General features: G+C 42.8%; 2 protein-coding genes across 3 annotated transcripts; one reads left to right on the forward strand and one right to left on the reverse strand.

Annotated features, from left to right (window-relative positions):
• Nucleotides 1-1,457: 1,457 nt before the first annotated feature.
• On the reverse strand, nt 1,458-6,911 carry PIMREG (PICALM interacting mitotic regulator). Of its 2 annotated transcripts, none has more exons than XM_069033130.1 (7): nt 6,868-6,911; nt 6,077-6,408; nt 5,653-5,972; nt 4,516-4,838; nt 3,623-3,718; nt 2,737-2,783; nt 1,458-1,534 (listed from the first exon to the last, which is right to left on the reverse strand). In XM_069033130.1, exons 3-6 carry the CDS (start codon nt 5,941-5,943, stop codon nt 2,753-2,755), a joined length of 741 nt encoding a protein of 246 aa, XP_068889231.1. In that variant the 5' UTR covers nt 5,944-5,972; nt 6,077-6,408; nt 6,868-6,911; the 3' UTR covers nt 1,458-1,534; nt 2,737-2,752. The 2 variants fall into 2 exon arrangements, with proteins under 2 accessions (XP_068889231.1, XP_068889232.1); XM_069033131.1 differs by lacking the exon at nt 1,458-1,534 and adding an exon at nt 2,132-2,144.
• Nucleotides 6,912-7,211: 300 nt separating this feature from the next.
• On the forward strand, nt 7,212-13,581 carry FBXO39 (F-box protein 39). Its single transcript, XM_069033600.1, has 4 exons — nt 7,212-7,415; nt 9,311-10,525; nt 11,310-11,486; nt 12,521-13,581. The coding sequence occupies exons 2-4, from the start codon at nt 9,512-9,514 to the stop codon at nt 12,647-12,649; spliced, it is 1,320 nt and encodes a 439-aa protein (XP_068889701.1). The 5' UTR covers nt 7,212-7,415; nt 9,311-9,511; the 3' UTR covers nt 12,650-13,581.
• The last annotated feature ends 2 nt before the right edge of the window (nt 13,582-13,583 follow it).

Consider the following 13,583-nt stretch of genomic DNA (forward strand, 5'->3'; position numbering starts at 1 on the left):
GTTGTTTAAAAACCCTAAAAACCAGCCCACAGAACACACACAAACACTACATCAAGAAATAACATAAGCTAAAATTCTCAGTCCTCTGAAAGTCTAGAAGTCTTCAGGCTGGAAGGGTTGCTTTCATGTTTCCAGGCCTCATTAACTGTTTCAATGTTTTAAAATTGTTTAGTTTGACAAGAAAAAGAAGAAAAATTGCAAGCAAGTTTAAAATCAAAATTTATACATAAATCATAACTGAATGCTTTTCATATTTATACCTGATACCATTAAAATTTTAGTAACACTCGAACTACTAAGTCACAAGCACATCTTAAAAATTATCAAGTAGAGCAAAGTTTCCCAAATCAGTCTTTCATTTGAAGGTTCATTTTAGAGTGAACATAATCGGAGAAGTCTGCACAAAGCTTACCATGGAAAACAGCCATGCTGTTGAATTCTAGAAACTTGGTAAGTCTTTGCTTTAGTTTGAAAGACTAAACTTTGTTATACTGAATGAACTACCAAAAATGGCTTGTCAAACGAATGTTAATTTTTTTTTAAAGTCATTAGAAGCAAAATACAGGTATCAAATGCTAAGTATACATAATCAAAATACTTCCACTGTGATATTAGCTAATAACAGTAGTTGCAAGAGGTTACATTAATTGTAGTAACAAATTTCCATGTGTAACTAAAAGACAGATTAGCACAAAAGCAATGTTTAATTCAACTGCCAAGATGCTATCTAAAGCAGCAGTAAGAAATGACAAAGTTGCTCTTTGATTTGTCTGGAACCAAACTACCTAAGATTAGCCTAACTAATCCTATCTTTAAGGCCATGAAGTAAGAGTCCTAACAGAAGCCCGTTGCTTTGGAATGGCAGTTCTGCCTAGAACTCAAAAAAGCCACTACTGTTTTATTAACTTCCAGCTAATACAATGAATAACTTCTAGTTTGCTAATAACAACAACAACAAAAAAAAAAAAGTTAGGCTTTCAAAATAAATAGACCAATCTTTTTCACATGAAAAGTACTTGTGCTAAAACTCATGGCCACTGGATACCAGTTAAAACACTAATATTACCTAGGATTACCCTTCATAAATCCGTGGCCCTTGCTTTGGCCATTATTACTGGCCAGTTGAGCATCAGTTTCTAAGTACTTACTGCCTCATGAAAGTCACTTTCAATATGAACCATCTCCCTCATCTCAGCGGGAGATAACACACTGTAGTTGGTACCATTCTGATTCTCTCTTTACTTAAAAAGAGAAAGCAAGGGAAGTGCTGAGCTGCTTCATGAAAAAAAAATATATAAAGTGTAATGGCTCATTTAAGAGTATAGAGTGCATCCTTTCAGGTGCTGTACAGACCTCTCCTTTATATGTGCTCATAAACTTGGAAACATGAAAAAATAGCTACAGCCATCTCTGTCTAGGTACCAAGTGCTTGATGGAGTTTCTTTGCCTTCTGATAGCTTGAGATGATTTCAGGGATCGATGTATAGACTGTGAGTTTTGTGCCATTAGACAGTGGTTTGATATTGCTTGTTGCCTGCAGAAGAACAACAGGACTGCCATTAGCAGCATGAAGTCAGTAGAGCTAATCAACTGGTTGTCACACAAATTGCTAGAAAACAGATGGGAGAAAGGAAGAGGTCTGGTACACTTTCACTGTGTAATTGTTCTAAACACTAGCAAGAAAGTATTTTGTTATCTTCAATGAACATAAATGGCAGTACACAAATTAAGTACTGCAATATTTTAACTAGCAACAGGAGCATTTCTTGTGATATAACCTAATTCATTAAAATGCAAAACATTAGAACAATACATGGAATTGGAAACAATCTTTTGAGATCAAGGTTTGCTGCATCATGAAAAAAATGAAAAGGGAGCGCTAACATTAAAACTCATGGCAATTGGATACCAGAACAGAAAATCTCATGCAAGACTAAAGGCACCTCCAAAGTTCATTTCACAACCATTCCAGTAGGCAACTAAGCAGTGACAGAGCACGTTGTATGTATCTACATATTCAGGAGAACTGTACCAAATTAGTGGAAGCAGTACAGGTCACAGCTTAAAGCATCAGTCAAGCATTTGAAACTGTTCTCATTTTTCTTGAAAAGTTACAGCAAAGTGTCTTGCACCCATCTTCGTTGCTAAAATAGAACATAGTATTCAGGACATACCTTTCCCTTTAACAAAAAGAACACTTCCAACATAATGGGTGAAGATATTAATGTCACATTAATTTGGGTACAATTGCTGTGTTTAAAAATGCCACCAATACAGTTACGAGCTGCTGTTAATTGTGATAGCATGGATTCAACTGCTACGAAAATTCGAGGCATGGAAAAAAAAGGCTGTAAAATCAGACAGCTCAGGATAATGGTTGATTCTCTCATGCTTTGTGATCATTAGTAACCAGTGAGAACTAAACTTGAATGACAAAAACATTAGTACCAGTAGTTTTCTGGTCTGGGGTGAGAAAAGCTGATGTTTGCATAGGAGGTTCATTGTGAACCCACAAGGACTCACAAGTCCACAATGTAGAGGTGAAGTTTTACAACTGCACAATGATCTGCTGTACCACAGACAGCCACAGTGAATATGAAGGAAGAACTCTGTGGTTTGGCATAATACTGCCTTAAAGCAGCATGAGTTGATAAGCCTCTCTCTCTCTTTAAACAGCAGGTTTTCTCCCCACAGATGCATGCATGCATAGACAAGGTAAGTGAACAACTACTTTACCTGGTTGCTACTATCTTCAGTTACGAATGAGAGAAACTGTCATATCGCTAGCAGATGGGAGAATATTAGGAGTGACATTTAGTGAACTTTCAAAGGATATGATAAAATTAACTTGATACAAGCTTTAACCTATAGGTATCTAGACATGGTCCCATTGGTAAAAATTTTTGCAATTATCTGGGATGTTAAGCCCTTAACTCTTTGTAGGTAAAGTACTTGATGCTAAACTCTCTAGAGCATTTGAGGTGCTTGACATTTAGTTATTAAATGCTTGACATGAAGTGTCCTAAGAGAGGAAGAAGTTTAGGGAATCACCCTGTGACAAGACTTCTGACCTTTAATTTTTACTCGCTTAATATGTCTAATTCAGAATGGCATAACCTTCACAAATACAGCAGCCTATCACCTTATGGATTAACCAAGGTGTTTTATAAGAGGCTGCTTCATCTGGGTACCATGGACTGTTTGCTAACAAAATAAAAGGATTTTTCTTATAGATGTGCAGACATCAGTGACTGTGTCAGTACACTGGAATTTTCCCAGCTCCTCCCCCAGCCTGGACTGGCACCTCTTTTAGACAAGAGTCAGGGAGGTACTCTTCTCACACAAGGTCAAAGGTAGGCTCTTGCTGCTAAAAATCTGACTTCCACAACAAGGAAACTGAAGACAAGGAGAGCATTTGACAGGTTTTAGAAGCTGCAAATCCAACTGCAGATTTAATCTTCCCAGGTATCTTGAAAGAAAAACGGATGTACTACATTACACCTGAAAAAGTTCTGCAACTATTCCTCATCCTGAGTTACAGGGACTACTTGGCCTGCAATTGGCTATGTTCAGGTGGGAGGTAACCTGTGCCAAAAGTTGAAGGACACTTAACATTATTTACCTCTCCTCTTCCACAATGGTGTCATCGAGTGCTTGGGAGATACGCTTCAACTGGCAAATCCCTGAGGAGACCAGTTCCAACTTGCAGTCAAACTCTCTGTAAACAGAATGGTCATTGCTAAAGATCAAACAGGACAGGCTGACTAGGCGACACTACTCAAGCCTCTATCCCTGCAGTACCGCTCTTGTTACCTCTAGACTTTACCCAGAGAAGTTTAGGGCGGTGGCAATCATGCTCTTAATTCCATTGGCCAACTGCTTCACGTGTCCATTCATCCCCCAGACAGCTACCTTCCAACTCAGACACAGGATTCAGATTCACGAGGCTTGGATTCAACTTCTAGCTTTAACCCTTCTTGCAACTTTTACCAAAAGAAAAACCTATGTGCACATTATTAAGTATTTCCCTAGCTCACAACCCTTGATCTAATTTGTGTTTGTTCTTTGAGGCAAGAATCTGTCTACGTTCTATAAAGAACTCAGCATAAGCAGAGCAATTCCTGGTATCTTCACAAGACAAATAGCAGCTTTGGAAAAGATACAATGAAGTAGGAGTGAGATACATACAGAGCATTTTCCTTTACCCAGCAAAGAACTCAGGTATGTCTCTAGCATCTGATGGGCACTGGTGCTGAGAAACAGTGCAAACTTTCCCAGTGGGAGAGTGATTTTTTCAAAGTTCCTGTCAGCAAAAAATTACTTTTTTATGTTTCAGCTTTATGCAGAGCTCTGTCCCTGTCTATACAGGGAGCTGGAACTACTTCCTTAACTATTTGAGCAGCACACCCCTTCAGGAGAATAGGACAGTAGACTGCACACCTTGCCTTTCACTTTACCAGATATTCTAATCAGAGTAATTAAAAAAAAAAAGACTTACAAAAGAACGTAACTCACATCTTCCTGCTGGAAGGAGCAGGTGATGAATAAGGGCTCTTCAGTGCTGCTGCTCTTCTTGATCTCCAGAGAGAGACAGCATTTTTACCAAGCCAGGATGAGAAATCCCTCCATTCTCTATGTTCTGACACCCTTGTTGGCCCAAGCAAGGCCCTTTTGCTGGACCTTGGAGTGCCTTTGGAACTGGCTGCTGGAGTAACACTCTTACAGCAAGGTGTAGTACTTCTTTTTTTGGTAGAACTGGTCGCACAGCCTCTGCTGATGGATTCAGCTGGAAAGGTCACCATTGAGTGTACTGGGCTTTGGCAAGACTTCTGTATTTTCTGAAAGAAGCATTAGACATGTTAGGCTAAATGAACTCAATTAGCCTAGAGTTTGGAACCAGGAAGACTAGGAACATTTGGGCTGAATGCCTAGCTTCCATTCTCGTATCAGGTTTCAACTAACATGAATGCATCTCAACCTCTGTACTCATTTGCATTGTAGGAGTCACTTGCTTCCCTAACCCCTGGCACTCATCAAGGACTTCAGAGCAGGCATTGGGACAAACCTCCTGCTGCTCTTATGCTGGAAGAAGTCAAGCTCCTCAACACAGAACTCATGCATTTAAAAATCTGAGGTCTCCAACAAAGGGAAGTGCAATCTCAAATCTGCTACCCTGCTACCTTGTAGCAGGTTTTGTCAGTCTAAATTTAGATCAACTATAATGAAGAACATGCTAGTAAATAGTATGGGTACAGGAGAATAAATAAAAGAAAAAAAAATCCAAAGTGCTGCATGTTTCTCAGTAACAATTCTTTGCAAGTGATGGCAATCTCTACCCAACTTCCTCAGTGTGAAGGCTGCTCTGCCATACATGAATAAATATAGTAGGGGAAAAGCTTTTATTTAATAATAAAATAAAATGTTTTCACCTTGCTCCATGTTCTGCTAGATCCATAATTTGCCTGCCTATACTTTAGGAGAAGATATTAAAGATTTTAAAAGTTAGTAGCTATGAGACAACTACTAAGTCGTGCAAGTGCATAGGAATGGACTCTCTGGAATACAGCACTCAGTACAGATTTCAGAAATCTTAGTACTGGAGTTGAAGCAAAAACTAAACTCTATCCATGTTCCACTGCAAAGGCAAAGTACCTGGGACACTGTTCCAAAAGCATATTTTGCTGTTCTTTTAATAGTCTGGAGAGTTTGGCATCTCTGTCTTGGTTCCAGACTTTCCCTAGTTGGGGTTTTATGAAAATTCAGCTCTACTCGCTTTAATGGTACCCGTTTCCTTAGAGACATGCGAATGGTATTGAGAGAACTCAGAGAGGCCCTTCTCTTGAATTTGTCAGGCACAGGGCTCTCATTCTCATTGAGGTCAGCTAGGAGCTGGTGTTTCCGCCAGGCCATTGTTGCTTTGACATTTTGAAGCACAGATGCCATCTTGTTCCAGTTCTTGGTCAGCCTTATTTCTAAACAATCAAAATGAAAGCAAAGCTTAGACAGAACAAGGTACAAAGCAGTGTAAAAAAAAGAGAAATGGAAACTGTTGCACAATATATTTGGTTTCACTTGCCTGAAACAAGAAAACCAGAGCTGAGCAGGCTTTTACTTGGAGGCTTGAAAGAGAACAGGATTGATTTCTACAGCTGTTTAGGCTTGTGCAAATCCATAAAGAAGCCTCGTACTGCAATTCCACTGCTAATTTGAGAGGTAGAATGCTCTATGAGTGCAATTTTTTTGTTTGTGTCTCAGATCAAGATCTGGTATTCCCAAATTTTTGCCTTCTTTAGTCAAAAACAACCTTCCACTGCGAGACAAGTTTACGCAGTTGCTGTTGTCTCCTGCTGTACTTGCTAGCTGAAGGCTCCTGCTTCAGTCACAGTTATGAGTGTGGAAACGTAAGTCCTGAAACAGACAGGATTATTACTGACAGAAGGCTTTGGTGGGAAGGGCTAAAATGCCAGTTACCTAAATGACATACGACAATTCAAACATATGTACACATATACTTTCAATTCTTGATTTTCACTTGCTAGCAAATATGATTCAGGTGAAATGCCCCGAGAGAGCCACTGCCGTCCTACGGCTACAATGATCAAACGGGTATTGCACAGGACAGCGCGGTGCTCTAGCTCTTTTGGAAGCCACGGCTGTCTGGGGTAGCCCCCGGCCGGGCCCCTGGACACGCCCGGCCCCAGGCCTCGTGCGATCCGATCCGAGCCGCTCTCGCCGCAGGGACCCCGCTCTGCTGGCACTGCCCGTGCTCCCCGCCGACAGCCGCGGCAGACCCGCCGTGCCGCCACATCGGGGTAACGAGACACGGCGGCACCGGGCGGGCCCAGCTAGTGCCGTTATTGCACCCACCGGGACGGTAGAAACAAGCGCGAAAAGTACCGCCAAGGCCGGAGGAGAGGGGCGGGGGAAAAGCGGGCCACAAGCGGGCCGCGACCGGGCCGCGCGGGTTAGTACTCACTCAGTGCACAGGGCGGGGCCGGGGCCGGGGCCGGGGCCGGGGCCGGGGCCGGGGCCGGGGCCGGGGCCGGGGCCGGGGCCGAGCTACCACCTTCCTCCGGGAACTGCCTTGTGCGCCGCCACCACGTTTGAACGCCGCCCCGCCCCCTCCGAGCCCCCGGATTGGCGCCGCCGCCGCCATCACCCGCCACAATTGGCTGGGCCCCGCGCACGCGCGGCTGCCGTTACTCGGCTTGGCAGGCGCGTGGCCGCCGCGAGCCGGGGCTGAGGGAGCGTGTCCGGGCCCCCAGCGACACAACCGCAGGGGCTGCGCTGCCCCCCCTCCCGCGGGCCTGGTGCCTTTGCGGACCGCGGCCCAGAGATCCGCGTCAGCTGGAGCAGTAAAAGGACTCAGGCTGGGTTCCACTTGGATATCCAAGCCACAGCTCCTGTTACTTCTGGTAATTATCGGCCAAAGTCTTAGAAGGTTTTTGTTTGTTTGGTTTTACTCCACGGGCTTCTGCAGCTCTTGCTGGAGGCGACAGCTGGTGTAACTGTCCTTGTGGGACCGTAAACCATCCGGGATGCCCTCTGAAGCAGATCGGGCAGCAAAGAGGGCCAAGTGTAGCGGATGTATTTGTTCAGCCGTGGGGGATTTTGTTTTGATTTGGATTTTTTTCTTACTCGAAAGGCAAACACGACATGCAAAGCATTCATTTATCTTTATATAACTTCTACCTGAAAAAAATTGCTCTAGAAAGAGCTATAGCAGCATCTGTTTTTTTCCAAAGATTTGTTTTCCCTGCACCAAGTTAAACTCAGAGCTGACAGCTAAAGACACCTCCTTAGCTAAGACTTAAAGTGATAAGGAAGCCAACCCAGTAACGCTGCAGGATACCTCTTGAATCTCACCACTGGCTTACAAACATACTTTTTACGAATTCCTAAGAGCTCTGGTTTTAAAAAAGTTCCACGTGATGGTGTTTGTACCCTTTTGTATTCACACACTAAAAATGATGAGTATAGTGTAATAAACACCCTTTATTAACAGATGTGTTTCTATGTATTGCAGCCCTATATGCTGTTCTGCTTTCCTCTGTCCATTGACTTTCAGGGCTTCCAGGTAGCTGAAGTGTTAGACCTCTTCTCCTGTGTCCTCCCGGCCCTCAATCTCTATAGCAAAAATTTCAGGTTCTTCTCACTAGCAAACTGGAGCTTCAGCTACCATATTTGAAGACTTGGCTTGGATTTTTGGACATTGATCTAGAGACCTCCTAAATGACTGATGGTTCTGCAAAACAAAGAGCTCTTCTTGAGGATACTAAATAAGAGAGAGAGAGAGTCGGGCGGTAATCAGACCACGCGCTCAGTTTCTAAGGGTTGTCTTGATAGCTGGGGATTTGGATTGGCACTTTGAATGGCAAGAGAGGGCAGAGGAATCCCTAAGAACAGAAACGGTGCTAATTGAAAAGAGTGTGTGTACAGGCAGAGAGATTCTGTGTGACATAAGAACCATAGGCCAAAAGGCAAACAGCAGTCTGAAGCTGAACTGGGCTGTCAGCCTGACCTTTCGTGCCTGTTTATAAAATTAAAATAGAAATATCTGAGCCTTTGTAGTTGTAAACAGACTCTTATGGATCTGCATGCTTTCTTCTTCTTCTTATGGCGCATTTCTTGTTTCCATCCATTTCAACTTTTTTATCCAGCAGAATATCACGTGCAAAGTAGAAAAGGTAGACTGTTTGGAGATTGGCATATTGTACTTTTGAGTTGCATCTTCTTGTAGTCCTGTCAGACAAGAAGCCTTGATTTCTGGGGTAGACCATTAGAAAATATCACTTGATGTTTTTCCAGTTTCACCCCCAAAAGCCAAGGCATGATTTTTCAAGCAGACATGATTAAGACACGTGTATTACAGGGAAGGGAAGTAAATACATCCTGAATTTTAGCCTCTGCAAAGGTACTAGCAAAACACTAGCTTTCCATGGCCATGCTTATTATACTCAACAGGGATTTTACCTGAATCTAAGGCAGGGTACTAATTGTCATGGAATGGTACCCCAGAAGGCTAGGAAAAGTCATTAGTGCTAATTTTGCACTCACTGATGGTCCAGTTCAAATGTATACAGCCCAAAGAACTGAGTACTTTTAAACACTAGGCAACAGAGCACAAACCATGATCAATTAACTGCAGCTGATGCTAACCAAAGGCTTCTTAGAGTGTGGCTGCTGTAGCAGCAGTTGATACCCCATCACTGTTTAGCTAAACTGAAGGTGAAGGCCAAAAAGTTAAAAGATGTGTCCTATGCTTGTACTGTGATTGTTCTTCATTTTTTGTTTTTTTCTTTTGGTTTAGGTAAGACTATAGTTTAGACTCAAGAGCTTTGACTCTGACAGCTAGAGTACAGAGGCAAAGAAGAGGTTGTTTGTTTTGATTGTGAAGAAGCAAACTTTCATCCATTAGTTTAGAAGCCTATTATGTTGGGATTGGCAAGAAATCTACCCACAGCTTTCTGCATGTAGGTTTGACTCAAGACCCAGAAGAGAAGTCCTCTCAATGGAAGATGACAGTGAACCCGAGCAAAGCTCCTGGGCCTATCTACCTGATGTCTGTCTGAGGCATGTCTTCCATTGGCTAGATGACAGGGACAGATCTCGGGCTGCCTTGGTCTGTAAAAAATGGAGTTGCGCCATGTACTCTGCATCTCTCTGGAGATGCAGAACCATCACTTTCTATGGCCAACCATCAAGGGCACGCACACTGGAGTTTCAAAGTGCACTGTGGTATACCAAAAAATTTGGCAAGTATTTGAAGCACCTGGAGATTAAGTTATCGAATCCTTACAATACTCCCTATATCAAAAAATTTCAAGTGGTTATGAGAGGTCTTCTTTCACACCTGGGTAAGTGTAATAGTCACCTAGTATCACTGAGCATCAAGTACCTAGAATTAGACTGCTTGATCTGGAAAAATGTGGTTAGGGCTCAGTTTATCAAGAACTTAGCTGCCTTCCTGAAAAGAATGAGCAATCAGCTTGATTATCTTAACTTAAAAGGAGCAAGAATAACTTTGGAAGAAGGCTGTGAGCTTCTGAATTCTCTGAGCAGCTTGACAAATAGAAGCTTTATATCTGAAATCAATATTGAGGATTTCTTCAGTCTCCACCTTTCTGTCTACAGCAGTGCCTTGTTCCACCAAACTATGTCGAAGTTCCACAGCCTGACCATCCTGACTTTCAATTATAACTGCATCTCTGATGAACTGCTGGACATCCTGCGGGAGCACAGCTCTCATTCCCTGTGCACCTTGAATATTAAGTGTCATGTCCATGACCCTCATGGGCAAGTGGTCTCAGGAATGGCATGGGAAAACCTGGCAAAGAGAGCCCCAAAACTGAATGTGAACTTCTTCTTTGAAAGAGTCATGAAGCATGATCACCTAGCTAGGATCCTGCTAGTGGAGATCCCAGTTAGGAGCATCAGCCTACGGAGCTGTTATTTTAGTGACCCAGACTGGACAATGAGACCTACCCTCACCAACCTTCTCCCAGCTTACTGGCATGGTCTGCAGGTAAGGGAAACAATAGGGACACCCTACTGCAGTATCACAAAGCTAAGCAAAATAATCATGTAGGCCTTCTGCATAACAGCAGTTAGCAATAGAAGTTCCTGACTGCTTCAGTTTTATGTTCAGGGGGCAGTTCTCCTAAGTGAATCATTTCAGTGTTTCAGCTATAGTGTGTTGATGAAATTATCCTTGTCCATTTATAACCCACCATAATGCTATCAGGCCGCTCTATTTTGGCAATGCATAAATGTTGTACAGCACATCTAAATTAACTAGTGCCCATATCAAAGCCCTTCGGTGTCACAAGGGATGTGTCACCAAAGGTTTGCCACAGCTGACCCACATAGTGAGCATCAGGTCTTTGCATGCCAGAGGGAAACACGTGGCCTTACACCTGATGGTTGCTGACAGCTTTCTGTAAGTCCTGTTGCATTGCAGAGTTTCCAGTAAACACCAGAGATCTGTAAAGCTTTCTAGAAACCATCATTGGCTCTACTCTTGTCTCTGGGATAATTTTCAGGATGTCAGATAAGATCATGGCATGACTGTGGGTGGAGCATTTTCTAATGAATGCACAAGGGATCAACCCATCTTAACAGGAAAGTGATTTACTGTAGCACATACATTGTTGTCATAATGCAAAACAAATTCTCAGCTAATGTCAAGGTACAAAATTGATCTGTTGACACTTGCTTTCGTTGATTAACTTGGAAAACTATTTGTTGAATTCTAGTTACTGCACTCAACATCTGTTCAGTAGTACTAACTGTGTTCATTCTTTTTCAAGAAATTAACACTTGAATTGAACAATGACCATGAGTTGCTGGACAATGAGCTGCTACAGCTTATCTTATCATGCAAGAGGTTGTTTTTTCTGAAAGTCTGGGCATTTCTAAGTGCCAGCTTTATGGAGAGGCTGCTACAAAACCGTGCAGAAAGGAAATGCGTTTTGACTACCATAAAGGTAAGACTGTGCTTCAAAACTCCCATTTCCATTCTTGCTCCTATACCCAAAGGTCCCCTGCCCAGGCAAAGGTCACTTACAGAAATGTTAATATAACTATCTTCCCTATGTTATGCTTTAGTACTAAAGAGCTTGGGAACCACTCATAGAAATGGGGCTTTCCAATCTACTTAGCCACATACAGATACTATAGAAGTTTAATATGATGTCCAAAAAAATCCAGAAGCCCTTCCTAGACTGGCATTCCCTCTGTCACCTCTAGTTCAAGCCCTCTCCCACTTCTAGGGTTTCTCAGTCACCTCTCAGGCTCAGTGCTTATGTCTATGCTTAAACCAAGGAGGGTGGACTGAATCCCACTAAATAGCAAAAAGATGTAAGCACATCACACCCTTTAGGGATCCTGTGTTGAACTGGGGCCAGGCCACAACTGTAGCTGGTGTAAACCATGCTGACATGCTAGTTTGTGTGCTACAGTCTGAATTCAGTAGGTCCTCACAGATCTGCGCAGGTTCCAGGGATGCAGCAGTTCTGGGGGGTAAAAAGAACCTTGCTCTTCCTGTTTGAGTCAGCACAGGCAGACAGCCAGGACAACCACAAAACCACAGCTAAAAGACAAAGAGTAAATTTGTTTCCCTTCCTTTGCTCACCGAGGGATCCCCAAAGCAGCCCACAGGCGGACACACACAAGTGGAGATGTAAGCACAGTTAAACTCAGTCCATGCCAGAGGGTCACTGGCTGGTCTTATTAAGGGCTATTCCCATCTGCAAGATCACCTGAATGATTTACAATCCTCCTCGATAGTCTTCCACTATTTAACCCATTCCTCGCAACACCTCCCAAAAATTCTTTGGCAGGAGATGATGTTTTCAGTCAGTTAGGGGTGGGAAGAGAGCAAAGCTCAAGATTCTCTTCAAAGTCAAGGAATTTTGCTTCTCTAGATTCCTTCTTAGTTACAGATGCTTCTTGCTACCACGAGTTTTAATGGGCCAAGCTCCCTGTATCTGAGAGATGTTACTGCTGTTTGTGCATACAGGTCAGGATTTATACAGCCCAAGACGACAGCACTGAGGAGGAGCAGCTGTTGGCTGATATTTACAGGAAGTTCAAGTACCTGATTGACTCAGAACTTAATTATTTTGTCATTACCTACCCAATGGTGTAAACTACAGGGGGAGAAGAACACCCAGTGACATCTGCATTATCGGATCCTTCGGAGGGCTTTGGTAAGGTATTTGAATCTTGACAGCAATGCCTCTGAAAGGGAGTTATCATTCCAGCAAGAGAGAGGCAAGGGACGATTTTAAACTCCATGCATTAAAATGTTGGACTTGGGAACTGGACTCCTTTGTGTCCAGCACCATTTATTCTTGCCCTTGCTTTGTTTTTCCTTGCCAGAACCAAAGGGAGCAGTGATCCCTTTTGCACCCTTACCGGCATCTCTGTTAAAAATAAGACCCTCCTCTTTTTTCAGCACTTCTCGTTGTAGAGCTTCAAACACTTTACCTTTGAAGCCTATCTCATTGTGTCCATTTTACGAATAGGGAAACTGAGACCTGGGGTGAGGAAGTGATTCTCCCAAAGTCAGCCTTGACTTGATCTTGATTCAGATGCAGACAGATGTACTATCTAGTGTATCAGCTAGTTAAGCTAGTTAAGTCCTATTAAGTTTGTCATGCTGCCTAGTTCTTAGCAGCAGATGCTAAGATAAAAACAAAACATAGCATGGCTAGTCCTGAGAGACATCCCTCCCACTTGCCCAGCTCTCCAACAAGTGATTTATGAGGACATTCCTGCTCTAGCTTCCACAGAGTCCTCTTTTGACACATTTCAGTGGCAAAAGATATCATTGGTTACACATGAGAGAAACATGGAAGAAGGGGCATTTCTCATTATTCTGGAATTTTATTGCCAAGTGGAAGATTTCATCAAATGTTTTAGAGCGTAGATAACTGTGAAACAGATAGCTGTAAGTACTAGGTCTGTTTTAATTACCTTGCACAACTAGACAGCATTGAGCCAAGCCAATAAATTTGGAAGTTTGTAAATAAAATTTCAGCAGGAGCTGGTTCTTTGGAGCACAATCCCCCAGTATGATG

This window comes from Aphelocoma coerulescens, chromosome 19 (genome assembly GCF_041296385.1).
Source record: "Aphelocoma coerulescens isolate FSJ_1873_10779 chromosome 19, UR_Acoe_1.0, whole genome shotgun sequence".
Lineage (NCBI taxonomy): Eukaryota > Metazoa > Chordata > Aves > Passeriformes > Corvidae > Aphelocoma > Aphelocoma coerulescens.